Source organism: Numida meleagris, chromosome 2, assembly GCF_002078875.1.
Source record: "Numida meleagris isolate 19003 breed g44 Domestic line chromosome 2, NumMel1.0, whole genome shotgun sequence".
Classification (NCBI taxonomy): domain Eukaryota; kingdom Metazoa; phylum Chordata; class Aves; order Galliformes; family Numididae; genus Numida; species Numida meleagris.
In genome coordinates, this window is record NC_034410.1 from 113,972,452 (window position 1) to 113,984,855 (window position 12,404).

At 36.3% G+C, this 12,404-nt stretch overlaps 1 protein-coding gene across 7 annotated transcripts in view; it reads left to right on the forward strand.

The window, feature by feature from the left end:
- CSPP1 (centrosome and spindle pole associated protein 1) overlaps positions 1–12,404 on the forward strand; it is a 49,826-nt gene that overhangs the window by 9,947 nt on the left and 27,475 nt on the right. For 5 of the 7 annotated variants that reach the window (XM_021388594.1, XM_021388595.1, XM_021388596.1 and 2 more), the window contains 6 exons: positions 1,939–2,040; positions 3,892–4,337; positions 6,962–7,063; positions 7,610–7,692; positions 9,391–9,484; positions 10,249–10,306. In XM_021388594.1, the coding sequence (XP_021244269.1) occupies positions 1,939–2,040; positions 3,892–4,337; positions 6,962–7,063; positions 7,610–7,692; positions 9,391–9,484; positions 10,249–10,306 (885 nt within the window). The remainder of the gene's footprint in view (positions 1–1,938; positions 2,041–3,891; positions 4,338–6,961; positions 7,064–7,609; positions 7,693–9,390; positions 9,485–10,248; positions 10,307–12,404) is intronic. The other 2 variants (XM_021388597.1, XM_021388598.1) reach the window with 2 other exon arrangements.

Consider the following 12,404-nt stretch of genomic DNA (forward strand, 5'->3'; position numbering starts at 1 on the left):
TATACACTTATGTCTCTGTACACTACCTGCTTATTGCCATGTGATTATTATTATTTTAAACAGATAAATCCAAGAATCTAAGTAAAAGCTGGTCTGGTATTTCACAAATTGCCTGCTGTTATTACAGGAGTTTTCCCACTTCCATTTTTTCTTTGGGAGTACATATACTAATGTATTTGATGAAAAGTGCACATTCTCTCTCTACGTTTAACGTCTTTTGATCTCTGAGATTTCTAGTTTTGTTTTCGTATGTTGGAGAAGTGTATCAGCCAGATCAGTCTCTGTTACTGGATGTTGGTGGAGGTTAGACATGGAGATGCAACACCCATGTATGGATTTTATTAACCTCTGACCCATTGTTCCGAGGCATAGTATCATTCTGTGAAAGCCTAAATCTGTCTTATGGGGGTCACTTGATTCTTTCTGCCCTCACACAGTTTCCTTTCTTGTGCTCTCTTGTAAATTGATCCATGACACTGAATCAGCAGAAATATTCTCATTTATTAAATATTTTTGCTGACTCAGTGATCACTGCTGGTTTGTAAGGATCTGTAAAACACTGGTCCGCATGCAAGGGAAAGAGCTGGAAGATGACTAGACTGTTGTTGCATTCTTAGCTCTGTAGATGCATATTTTTTTAAAATCTGCATTGTTTTAGAAGTGCATTCTTGCTCTGTGTTGGTAGCTATGCAGTCACTGTAATCTGGCACATGGCTTCTATGGGATGTGTTGCTCCTGTCCTTGCTGTGCTTATTCATTCTTTCTGTCTTCTTTTGTGCTGATAGTAATGCTTGGGCATATGAGGAGCCAAATGAGACCTCAAACAAATGAAAACCATTATGAAAAAGCCCCAGATTCCATAGTACATTAGTGTGAAAACAAGGGAGGCAGCAAGAGTGAAATGCCTGGGAAAAGGGAAGTACGTATTTGTGCCAGAAGTTGGCTTTAAGTTCTTGGGAACAGTGAAAGATATTTTTAATTAATTGTGCAGAAAATAAAGACATCTGTACTTGGGATGTCTGATTTTTTCAGTGCTTTTTTTTTTTTTATTGAAGCAGTTTGATGTTCAGTTGAGATTTTGTGTAGAAGTGTGTTGTATTCTCTTTATCTATTTACGTACTGCTATTGTAGAAACTAAAAGCTACCAGAAGATGTCCTGCTGTGCCCTACTAAAAAGTCAGCCTCCTGACAGATAATGGTTAAAGGGTAACACTTGCATTTTTGTTTTCTGTACTAAGTAAAACGTGCGGTCAGCCAGCATGCTGATTTTTCTGCTGGGTGTTTTACTAGCTTTTAACCTGTTTAGGACGATGTTAGTTTCTCAGCTGAGAAGAATACCTGTCTCTCAGCTTTCATAGCTGTCTGCAGTTTCTGTAGGCTTTATGGTGCTGTGGTTAAAAACCCAATGAATACAAAGATTGAAGAAAAAATCTTTTTTTCTTGGAGCACTGATCTATCTGTAAATCTAATACTAGGTGAATATTCATATGGTTGTGGAGGTATAAATTGCTTTAGTTTGAAGTTTGTTCATGAGAAAGTAAATTTACATATGAGGTTCAAATTTTGGAAAAGCTTTTACATTATCTTTGAAAAATGCAGAGTAGAAGAGCACGGTTCATAATATTGTAATATAATTCTTCTTTTTCTCATTTATGCGATGATTATACAGGTTGGAATTAGCTAGCATAAGAGATGTCCCTTTCTCTCAACATAAAGTACCAATATCAGAAAATAACGTGAATTAGAGCTTGTTCTTTTATATTTTGTACTGTATTGTTAGGTAGCTAATGTACGATTTCTGAATATTTCTAGACCCAAACAAGCTGATTATAATGTTGCCTTGCAAGCATCTATTAATTCTTGGATCAGGTGAAGAAATTAAGTTAAAAGCTACTGCTCAAAATGCAAAATTGATTCACTTCTCAATGCTTGTTTTAGGAGAAACTGCGTCTTGAAAGAAACAAGGACTACAATCAATATCTCAGGGATAAAGAGGAATGGAATGAAAAACTAAGGAAATTAGCAAAGAAAAACACAGAGGTAATTCACTTGTATGGAAGTTGATAAAAAAAAGAACATAAATGATCTCGTTGGCCATTCATCATTGGCTAAAACATGCAAAGTAAGACAAAAGAAGCAAAGAATGTTGTTTAATTAGGCCACATTTTCATGGATGTGTCTAGCGAGTTCCGATTATGAGCCATGTGGCATAGTAGAGTTCTTGATTTCTACTTCTGTCATGTCTGTCTTGTAGAAGAATGCTTTCATTCTTCTACATCTCTGAATCAGGTCTCCAGATCTTTCATGGTGGCAGAAGAGATGCCAAAGAAACTGTCTCACTGGACAAAATATTGAGGCTCACACAGTGTTCCTCTGCTTTTCCTCAGTCCATGTTCAGTCCAGGAGAAAGCAAGACAGCTCCTAGCTGTCCTGTATATGATGCTGTGCAGTTGTGAATCAAAATAATGTCTTTACTCCTTTATATGGACAAAGCATGTACGTGATATATCTCGGATTCTGAGCTGAAGCCTTTCATTTAATGTGTTGATGTGTTTCAGTGCCAGTGACAATTTCCCTTTTAGAGATTCTTAGGTTATAGGCAGGCATGAATTTGCCACCGTTACCTTATCCACCTATCAATATCTACTGGCTGCCCAAATTTTCTTTGTGTGGACATGGGAGGGAAAGGGATCGGACTTTACTTAATACATTTGTCTCCCCTATTTCCCTCTTAATTACTCAAAATCTCAGGTGAAAGGCCTGTAAAGATATAGCAGTTCTTTTCCTCAGTCAATTGGGTGTTTTTGCTACTGTTAAGCTGTTTGATACAAGAAGGGCTTGCATTTCTTTCTAACATGGAAATTCTTACGCATGCAGTACTATGAGAACTAGGTGGTTCTATAATGAACCTTGTGTTTGTACTCACAGAAGCTGAAAGTTCATTCTTTCTCACAGCAATCAGCAAGTGCAAACACCCATGGTTTTACAAGTTCAACTGAGAACGATGTTTGTTGCCCGTCTCTGGGAAGGGTATTTACATATGAGAATAATCTTTCCCTCTAAGTACATTGCAGTGTCACATAGGTGAAAATTATTTTAATCTGGGAAGACTACAGGACTATATCAGGGCATCCTTTAGATGCTGGAAATCAGTATCTGATCCTTACTGGCTTCTTCAAGGACTGGAGTTCTTCATTACAGCGATGCCTAGGAAATAGGTGGCAAAAATGCACCTTGTGTTGTGTAACTGAGTTTTGAAGTAGGGGGGAACTGTATCTATTATTTTTAGCCATATTTATGCCACAGATGAAATACTAGTGCCCAGAAATATTACATGACTATTTTGAAATCATGTTATTTGCTAGAACTGTGCGCTGAACACTAGACTAATGTATCATAGAGTTGGGTTTTTTTTTATCTTCTCAACTGTTCTTTCTCATAGTGACAGCTCCTGTAGAGAAAAGAAATAGGCTAAGTAATGGTCAAGTTAAAATGTTGTGCTCGTAGCTAAGAAGCATCACAAACTTGCCTCAGTCTGAAAAAGGATATCTAGCCTCTTGATCGGGTCTGAAGTTAAAAATGTGTTTTGATTCTAGGTGCTTTTAAATCTGAAGGTCAAATCGTTATCTTTTGGAGTTCCTAAAAGGTTCTTTCAAGATTGATAGCCATTCTTTTCAAAAATGCTAGATAAGAGAAAATCCTTATTATTTTTTTCTTCTTGAGCTGAAAAGAAATCCTTAGCTTTTATGTCCCTCTTGAAGTGTTCTTGTTTATGTCTTGAATCTTCTCTAGTACCTTCTTAAGAAATGTTTGAATGAAAACTTGCTTTTGTACTCCTTGTATGTGGTTCGCTTATATTCAAATTGAAATATTTTTTTTCTCATTAAACAGCATCAGATGGACAGGAATAAAAAGCCTATTGCTATTACCAGGCTCCAGCCTGAATTACATACAGAAGTAGAGTCCTACAGTACAGCTGCAGAACCTCCCAGGAAAGATGCCTTTACTTCCACAGAAGGTTATGAAGAGCTGCTAAATAAGCAACGGCTGGAGGAGGACAGGTACCATAGGCTAGATGATGAAACTGAATTAAGAAGTCGACTATTAAATAAAAGACTTGATGAAGATTTGGATGTTCCCAGTAGAAGACATCGGGGATTTGCGAGCCAATCTCTAATTCCTATTAGAAGGTATCACAGACTCGATGAGGATCGTGACTTTGATCGAAGATACTATAGAATGGACTATGATCCTGAGATAAGTGAAGAATTAGACCCTAGATTTAGATGTGAAAGTGCTTATGAGAGAAAACCTCCCCGGGTTTATTATTCTGAAAGGTATCTTTAACTCTATTTTCTACTTTATTTCTGCAGTGCTTGTTGACAGCCACGGTTTGCCCTCAATGAAAGTTATACAAGATTCACATGTGAAAACAGAATTTTTGGACTTATTTTAGAAAATAATTTTGTCATCATTTTTGAAAAGTGTTTAAAAATGGATCAAATACCTAATAAAGTCACGTATTAGGTGGCATTTTGTATACAAACCAAGGATACTAGTAAAGTTATACCAGAAAAATTGCTTTATATAAGTACTAGTTGGTCAGAATACATGGCAGTGAACAACCCAAGATAACGTGTATTTCCTTAGTCTGTAATAGTTAGCAAGTCAGTTTTCAATTCCAATTCTGAAATAAGGTTGCATTTCAAGCTTTCCCACTACATATTGGAAATGATAAAAATATGTTTGAAACAATTCTTACTTTTACAGTTTGTCTTGCTGAATGGTAAAGTCTTTAAACATATAGTTGAATTAAATCCCAATTGTGTTAACACGTGCTAATCTCAGTAGAACCTGCACAGTTTGAAAAAGTATAGAGCATTTAAGGACTGCCCAAATCAAACAAAAAAGAGGATTTTAGGTAAATCTTACAGGAGGAGAACAAATGTTATATACTATTTATTACTAAATATTCTTTATTGTGTTAACTGATAAGTTCAGTTACTTCTGACATAAGTTATTAACCTTTCTTTTCTAGCTTGCTCATTTAAAAGATGGGGAAAAGGAAAAGTAAACCTTACCAATCATTCAGGGTTGACTGTTTGTCCACATTCAATTACTCTGATGCAAGATCAGGTTACTTTCAAAAGCAAGATTGTGGTGTGAAATAGTACCAAGCTTGAAACAGCCAATTGTCAGTTCTTTTTTTTTTCTCCTTTATGTGAAGTCTGTTGCCAGAATCATTTCACTGCTGTTTCTTCAGTGAAAGAAACATCAATGTTTTTCCTAGAATGTTTCTGAAAAAGACTCGCAAAATGGAAGCAGTGATTAAAAAGACAGCAGAAACAAGATCACCGGTTTCTGCTGAATGTAGTTTGGAGAAGAGAGCGCAAAATGCAAAAATTTCTAATTTCTGCCAATGTTATGCCACAGGATGGAGCACAGGAGCTTTTAAGTAGGATCTTCTTGTCCAACAAATTTTCAGAATGAAACAGTGTAGAAGCTTGATTCAGCATCTAACAAAGATAGCTGAAGTGTCAGTATTTTTTAGTAAAAAAAAAAAAAAGGATTGCTGTGAACCTCTCTGTTAGTTACTACTTCGCAGATTTTTCTTTTAACTTGAAAATGACCTTTCATCACTTTTATATTAAATGTAATTTGTAGTCCAGTATTTTTTGTCTTTCTGAAGGAGTTCCGCTTAATCTCTTACAAACTGCAATTGTTTTTTCTTCAAGAAGAAAAATCTCGCCACTGACAGTTTAGCTTCTGAAGACTTCACATTTTTTCTTAACGCGTTTCAGATGTAGTCAGCCTCTTCCAGATCTCATTTCATTCATAACAGAAACTAAGGTGCTAAATCAATCTTTAATTATTTGTTTGCATCCTTCTGCCTCTCATTATCGGCTGTAACTTAAATTACAGAGATGCACAGAGCTGTGGATCTTCTTACAGGAAAAAATGTTTTTTCTATGTTTACCTTGGATTTTTTGGTTTGTTTCTTTAATAGGAAGTTCATGGCTTTGCCCAGCTGTGGAAAATACACCTTTCTCTGTTGTGTACTTTATTTTTTCATTGAATACCGATTCTTGCCTTAGTTTATCAAGATAACTGGACATTCTCATTACAGAGCAGTTAATTTTCAGGGCTAGAAAATCCTGTAAATTCAGCTACCCTTGACTTTTTCAGGAAAAACTTACTTGTGCTCATATGATTTTTAGCATCTTTGGAATTATTCAAAGTTTCTTTTTTTATTTCTTCGCATGTGGACGCTTTAAACTTCAGCTCCTGAATTTAGGTATTTGCCATATTACCTGTCTTTAATCTTGATCAATTGTCATCAGGTGCGTAGTGAAGAATAGGTCGTCATTAAGAAAACTGAAATAATTGTTTAACTAGGTTTGTTCAACAGCTGTGGTCCAAGCTCTGTGATAGGCTTAATCCCTGGGGATTGAGAGCAAGGTGAGTTTCAGTCAATGCAGTTCAAATGCCCAAGTGTGTGATCCTGCATCACTTCCGAGGTCTTGTCTAAGGTTGCCACCAGTGATAGGAATTTGGTCGTATCAGCATAAGCAACAAAAGGTAATAAAACTTGTCAGGGAATCTGGATCTGCAGTGAAGAATTTGTATGTTTTTGCAAGGAAACTTGAATTCTACATGGGAAAGTCCAGCTAGCATGCAGTCAGCCAGATATTCAAGTAAGAATGTATTTTGTGGGAGATGTGGTATCCCTTCTAATTGAAGGTTGCATGAAAGCAGACTTGGGAATTTGAATTCCAGACAAAGAGCTGCTCTGACAATGCTAGCAAAGTGAATTATTTAAAAAAAAAAAAATTGCATAGTATTTTCAGAACTGGTTCCATTGTCCAGTGCACAATCAGGCTGAGGATCCATTTGCTGGACCTTCCATTTCAGATTGGATGTTTTTAGGCAAGCATGGCTGAGTATTTTCTGTTTTTTTAAGGCCTGATCTGGATGGAATAGTGAGAGATCAACCTGCAGATTATGAAGATGAATTAAAGGAGAGATCACATGTGCAGCGGGTCTCAAGAACTGGAAATTTTAGGTCTGGTATAAAATGTGTTTTGTACTACATAATCATGGTGAGAGGAGAATGCTTATTTAAAATCCCATATGATGCCCAAAATGACCAATACTTTTCTTATAGCTAAGATACAGTAGGACAAGAACAGTGCATTTTCTTTGAAAATAGCTTGCGTGCCAGCTTTCTTTTTGAAACAGCAGATCACCTGCTGTCCAACTGAGGCTGAAGTTTTAACTTAATGATTAGAATAACGTGGAATCTTTTTCTGATACTAGTTTAACATTTTTGCTTTAGTTTTCTGGACTTACAAAATCAAGACGTGATCCAGGTGGATAAGGCAAAAGCAAAACTTGTAAAGACCTTCTTGAAACTCTTGACTGGCACCACTTTGTATGCCAACAGTGTTTAAGTGCTCAACTGAGTCAGTGTTTCTGTGATATTTCTTGGAATTTTAGGAAAGTTGCATGTTGTAAATATATCACATAATGATGCAAACGGGTCTGTCATGTTTCACACAGACTAACTAAATTCTCAAGTCTGATCTTTCCATTTTCTTGTTTTTGCCAGGAATCAGGCACAGATTAGTTCTTTAGCTAATGAACCTGCCAAGTCTGCTCCTGAAATGACATATGCTACAGGCCTCGTTCTTGGTATGTACAGAAACTTATCTAATGACATAATTAGCTTTTCTTTGCATATTTCACTTTTTCTTCATACTTATTTTCCCCGATACTGGTAAATAAGTATTATTTACATAGAGAAAATAATAATAAAAAATAGTCCTTTTCCCACTTAATGTAGTAGGACTTTCTAATTAATTTTGAAGAGCCCAGGTTTCTTCTTAGTTGTGGTCAGGGTGAAGCCCAGATACATTTTTACATTTTTTTTCTTTTTTAATGATAGAAAGTATTGGAGAAATGTTAACCTGTACACTTTCAAAGACACCTACAACCTGATACTCCAAAATGAATTGCGGAAGTATGGGAATCAGTGGTGTTCACAACTGTGTGCAAGAACAGACAATTCTGATTATCTCTTGCTGCTTAAATGCAGCCATTGTGTTTATCTGTGAACATTATTATTGAGCTTATTGGAGAGAAGTACTGCTGGAAAAAAAACCAGCATTCCTAGCTAAACTCAGAAAATAAGGCAGGAACAAGAAGATTGGTACTTCAGATGGAAGCCTTTGAAGGCAGGCTAGATTTGAGTTGGTGGCAAAATTAGATAATTTCTTGTTGCGTATTGTCAGCATTAGCTTCTATTTATTTTTACATTTGAACATACCTGATCTTTGGTGCTGTATGTGGTTGGATGATTTTCTAAACAGTTTGAAGGCAGAGTTAAAATCACGGTGTTGTAGCTGTCTGCCACTCCGATCTGTTTGCAAACATTTCACTGTACTCACCCGAGCACACAAAGTTATGAGTTTGTCTTCCTCACAGAAGACTGTAACTGGATTGTGTAAAAGTTGAAATGTTTGGAAATAGGAAGTGATTTCAGTCAGAAGTCACAAGCCATGAGGACATCTTGCATATTTTGGTTGCTTTGCACATACAGCACAATAATTGAAAGAAACTTCAGGCAATCATGAATCATGCGGGTATTTGTTTTCCTTCTTTTTTTTTCCTTCTTTCTTTCTCCTTTGCGTCCCACTTCACTCGTCAGGTCTAGGTCACTGGTGATCTAGAGTTATACTTTTTTTTTGTTACTTGTTTTGTAGTTTATTATTAATAAAAAGCTCCACACATATATTGGAGAAATTACCAAAATGGGAGGTTTTTTTGAGGTTCTTAAAATCCACGTGAGATGTAATCGCTGTTTTCCTTTTACATATCTGCCCGTACTTCTCTGATTCCTAGTAGTCATGGAAACCATCTTAAAAGTAAACCAATATGCTTTTTTCCCCGTGGGTTTGGCTGCTTTTCGTTTTAACTTTCATTTTTATCCCAAGCGATGCTTCATAATTTGGGCATGCCACAGTGCATCTTCCTTACTTGAGGGTAAGAGGAAAAGAATAAACAAGAATGTAAGATGGAGGTAACGCTTCTTCAGTCGTTGTGTTACACAGCTTTGAAATGGATTCCTTCCTGACGATACAAAAGCAGGCAAACTAGAAAAATAACAATGAGAATTAGAGTCATGTCAGTCAGTTCTGATTGTCATATTCCAGACAGACTTTTGCGTTGTTTTCTTTTTAATCAGCAAAGATGCAGTGTTTCTCTACATGTTGCCTGATGCTGTACTCTGTTGTGTTTCATGTTTTTGACTTGACTGAAATGCAGTGCGTTCGCTCAGTACCCTTGTGTATTTTGTGAAGGATTTACATGCTGTGTGACCACTTCCATTAGGTGATCGGGACCTAGAACTTCTCCAAAGGAAAAAAGAGAAATACAGACAAGAATTGATTGAACAGATGGCTGAACAACAGCGAAATAAGAGACGGTAATGGAAAGTTACTTTATTTTTAAAAGAGAATATCTGAAATGTGAAGGAATTTCATTAATTGAATGTGGTAATTTTCTAGCTAGCTATGTTAATTACATGAAAATAAGCTAGTGGGCCTGGGAGCTTTAGTTTTTAATAGATTCACCAGCTCTCGGTGAAACTATGGGAAAATATTATTTTTTATTTAAAAAAAAGGTTTTTAATTTCGTAGGGATAAAAGAAGCTCTAAAGTTGGAGATATCTTTCTTGGTGCTAGAAGAGTGAGTAATTACTTTGAAAAGTTGAAAATGACTCTTCATTTCCCTCCAGTTTAGGAAAGTAACCTTTTACTTTCAAAGTTCTTGACCATATGGCTCATGCAGAGTAATAAAATACCAGTTTCTTGCTTATGTATTAGTAGCTGCATGCTGAGTAATAATATACACAAAACCACCATTAGGTCAATGGAAGGAGAACGAATTAAAAAGTAACTTTTCACAGCTTCAGTGTGATTGAAAGTTATACTCACTGAACAAGCCCAAGACTTGAAATTACAATATATTAGTTATTAGTATACTTCTGAATAATTTATTTGACTATGTTTATTAAAAACTTTTCCTGACTCCAGACAAAATCAAGTAGAAGCATGTTATGGATGAGACAACTCTGTACTTTCAGAATTATATAAATTACAGAGTTGTGAGGTCTGTGCTTTGAAAAAAACGAGTATAGTTGTTACTGCCTTCTGACTTGATTCTTTTTTTTTGTTTAAACAAAAACAGTGAGAAGGAGCTTGAGCTCTCAGTTGCTGCTTCTGGAGCTCTAGACCCAGAAAAGAAGGTGAGGAGAGTCCACTTACGTGGACTTTTTTCTTATCTAATGTAATGTTCGGGAGCAAAAGCATTTTTATGTGATTATATAAAAAACAAGGTGTTTAATGTTGTGTTACTTGTAAGACTTAATGCAGAGCTACTATTACCTCCGCTTCCTTATTAAGGTGATTCTAGTGAGAATTTTGTTTATCCAATATGTAGGACTGGACTGTTAGTGCCAGTAACATCCGTAGCAGACTGCTTGTCACATAACTATGATGATTTGCACACATCATTTGCATGTGTGTTTTTTTTTTTAAGAGGCCAAAGCCAATGCATCTTGGGTGCCGTAGATGTCTGCTACTGGAGGTGAAGGATGGATAGCTTTCTCAAGCAAGAATAAAGTGGTTAATAATTTAACTGGTTACCAGCTTGAGTTATCGGTGGTACTATTTTTTGAGGAAAGTACAGCGTAGAAAGAAACCTGAAGTACTTCTGGAGAGAGGCACGAAAGAGCTCTCGTTTTTCTAAAAAGTGAATTTGAATGTATTGCTGTAGCTTACTGTCAGCAATATAGTCAGCATGTGAGGCGGGAGAATGAAAATGCAACTAAATAAACAGCTAAGCAGAACCAAATTTCTTGCTGCTAAATGGGTAGATAGGACAGTCAGGTGTTCCAGCTGCATGTTCCTGGCCTCTCTGCTGAAAGCATCCGTGGTGTCAGTTTGAACTCTTTCCATGAACTGATTCAGTTTGCTTAGCTGGCAAAAATCTGAGTCTCTTCTGTTGCTTTAGTTGGCTTACAGCTAACCAGGGATTCATTTGGTGAAAAGGAGTGGGATGGAGTGTGTGGTTGGGAGTAATACAGGAAAAGAGGACGAACTGAGCGGAGGATGCTGCTGCTTTTGGCTGCAGCAGGCATTTCTGATCAAACCTGAGCAGCCATAAGCATGCCATGGGGAAGCACTCTGTATTCTTCGTGCATCTCAATTAGAGACTGAGAAGTACTTGTATGAGCAATATTACATCCAGAGTAAGTTCAGGACATGTATTATGTTTCAAAACCATTAGTTTGGCTGAAAGCTTTAGATTAAATAGAATTGCTATATTCATTAAGCAACGTTCACTGTTAACTTTAAATTGCTTCTTGGGGAGGGATTCTAATGAGGTGGTTTTCTTGATTATTTCCAGGTTGGTTAAATAGCAATGCCTGATTCAGAATATATAAGGGTAGACTGTTGTGTTTACTGCTTCTTTAAAAGAAAACAATCCTCAGGATAAACCGACTGCCATAGTTACCTCTTCAATTAGCCCCAGAGCTGAAATCTGGGGGATGCTGGGAACACTTGATGTTAAGATTGTTAGTGAGGAAGGCTGTTTTAAGTGTTCTCCTGCTCCAGATACCAGCTTTGAAAAAATAAGTTAAAAGAAAAATGTTTGTTGATGGCTTTATAATTTTAAATTGCTGTTTCTTGTATTCACAATGAGGAATTTGAAGTTAAATTTTAAATTAAAAAAATGAACGTCTAGGAGATTTTGTGAAATCTAATCTTAATGCTGTAGTCCATGATTGGTGAGTACTAACTACCTTGTATATACTGTCTTGCAGCTAAGTGATGAGGAGGTAAACATTTAATATTTTGCTGAAATACTTTCCTTTTGTAGGACATGCAGTTTGCTGTTAGATATTTAATATTTAGCTGGTGCTAATATTATTGTCTCTGCATGCGTGGTAGTTGAAGCACTACAATGTTAGGAGGGGTAAATTCAGAAACAGTCCGGTTTTACTTACACAGTGTACAGTGGGTTTTTTGGTCTTCTATTATACGGGCTCATTTAAACAAATGTTAAAATATTTGTGTGTAGCAGCTGGTGTAGGGGCTTTGTAAGTGTGAGAGGATAGTTCTGAAACTAATCGACTTGCATGCCTTTCCTTTACTTGCATGTTGCCTTTGACTATTTTCTGAGGCTGCCAGTTATCAATAAACATTTGATACTTTTATTTCAGAAATAATATTAAAAAAACGTAATTGTCCCGCTTGAAAAAAAAAAATCTAATCGAAGGAACCTCAAGAATAATGACATTGCAAAGAAATGTTTATTGGAAAAAGTCTCAGTGTGTGTTT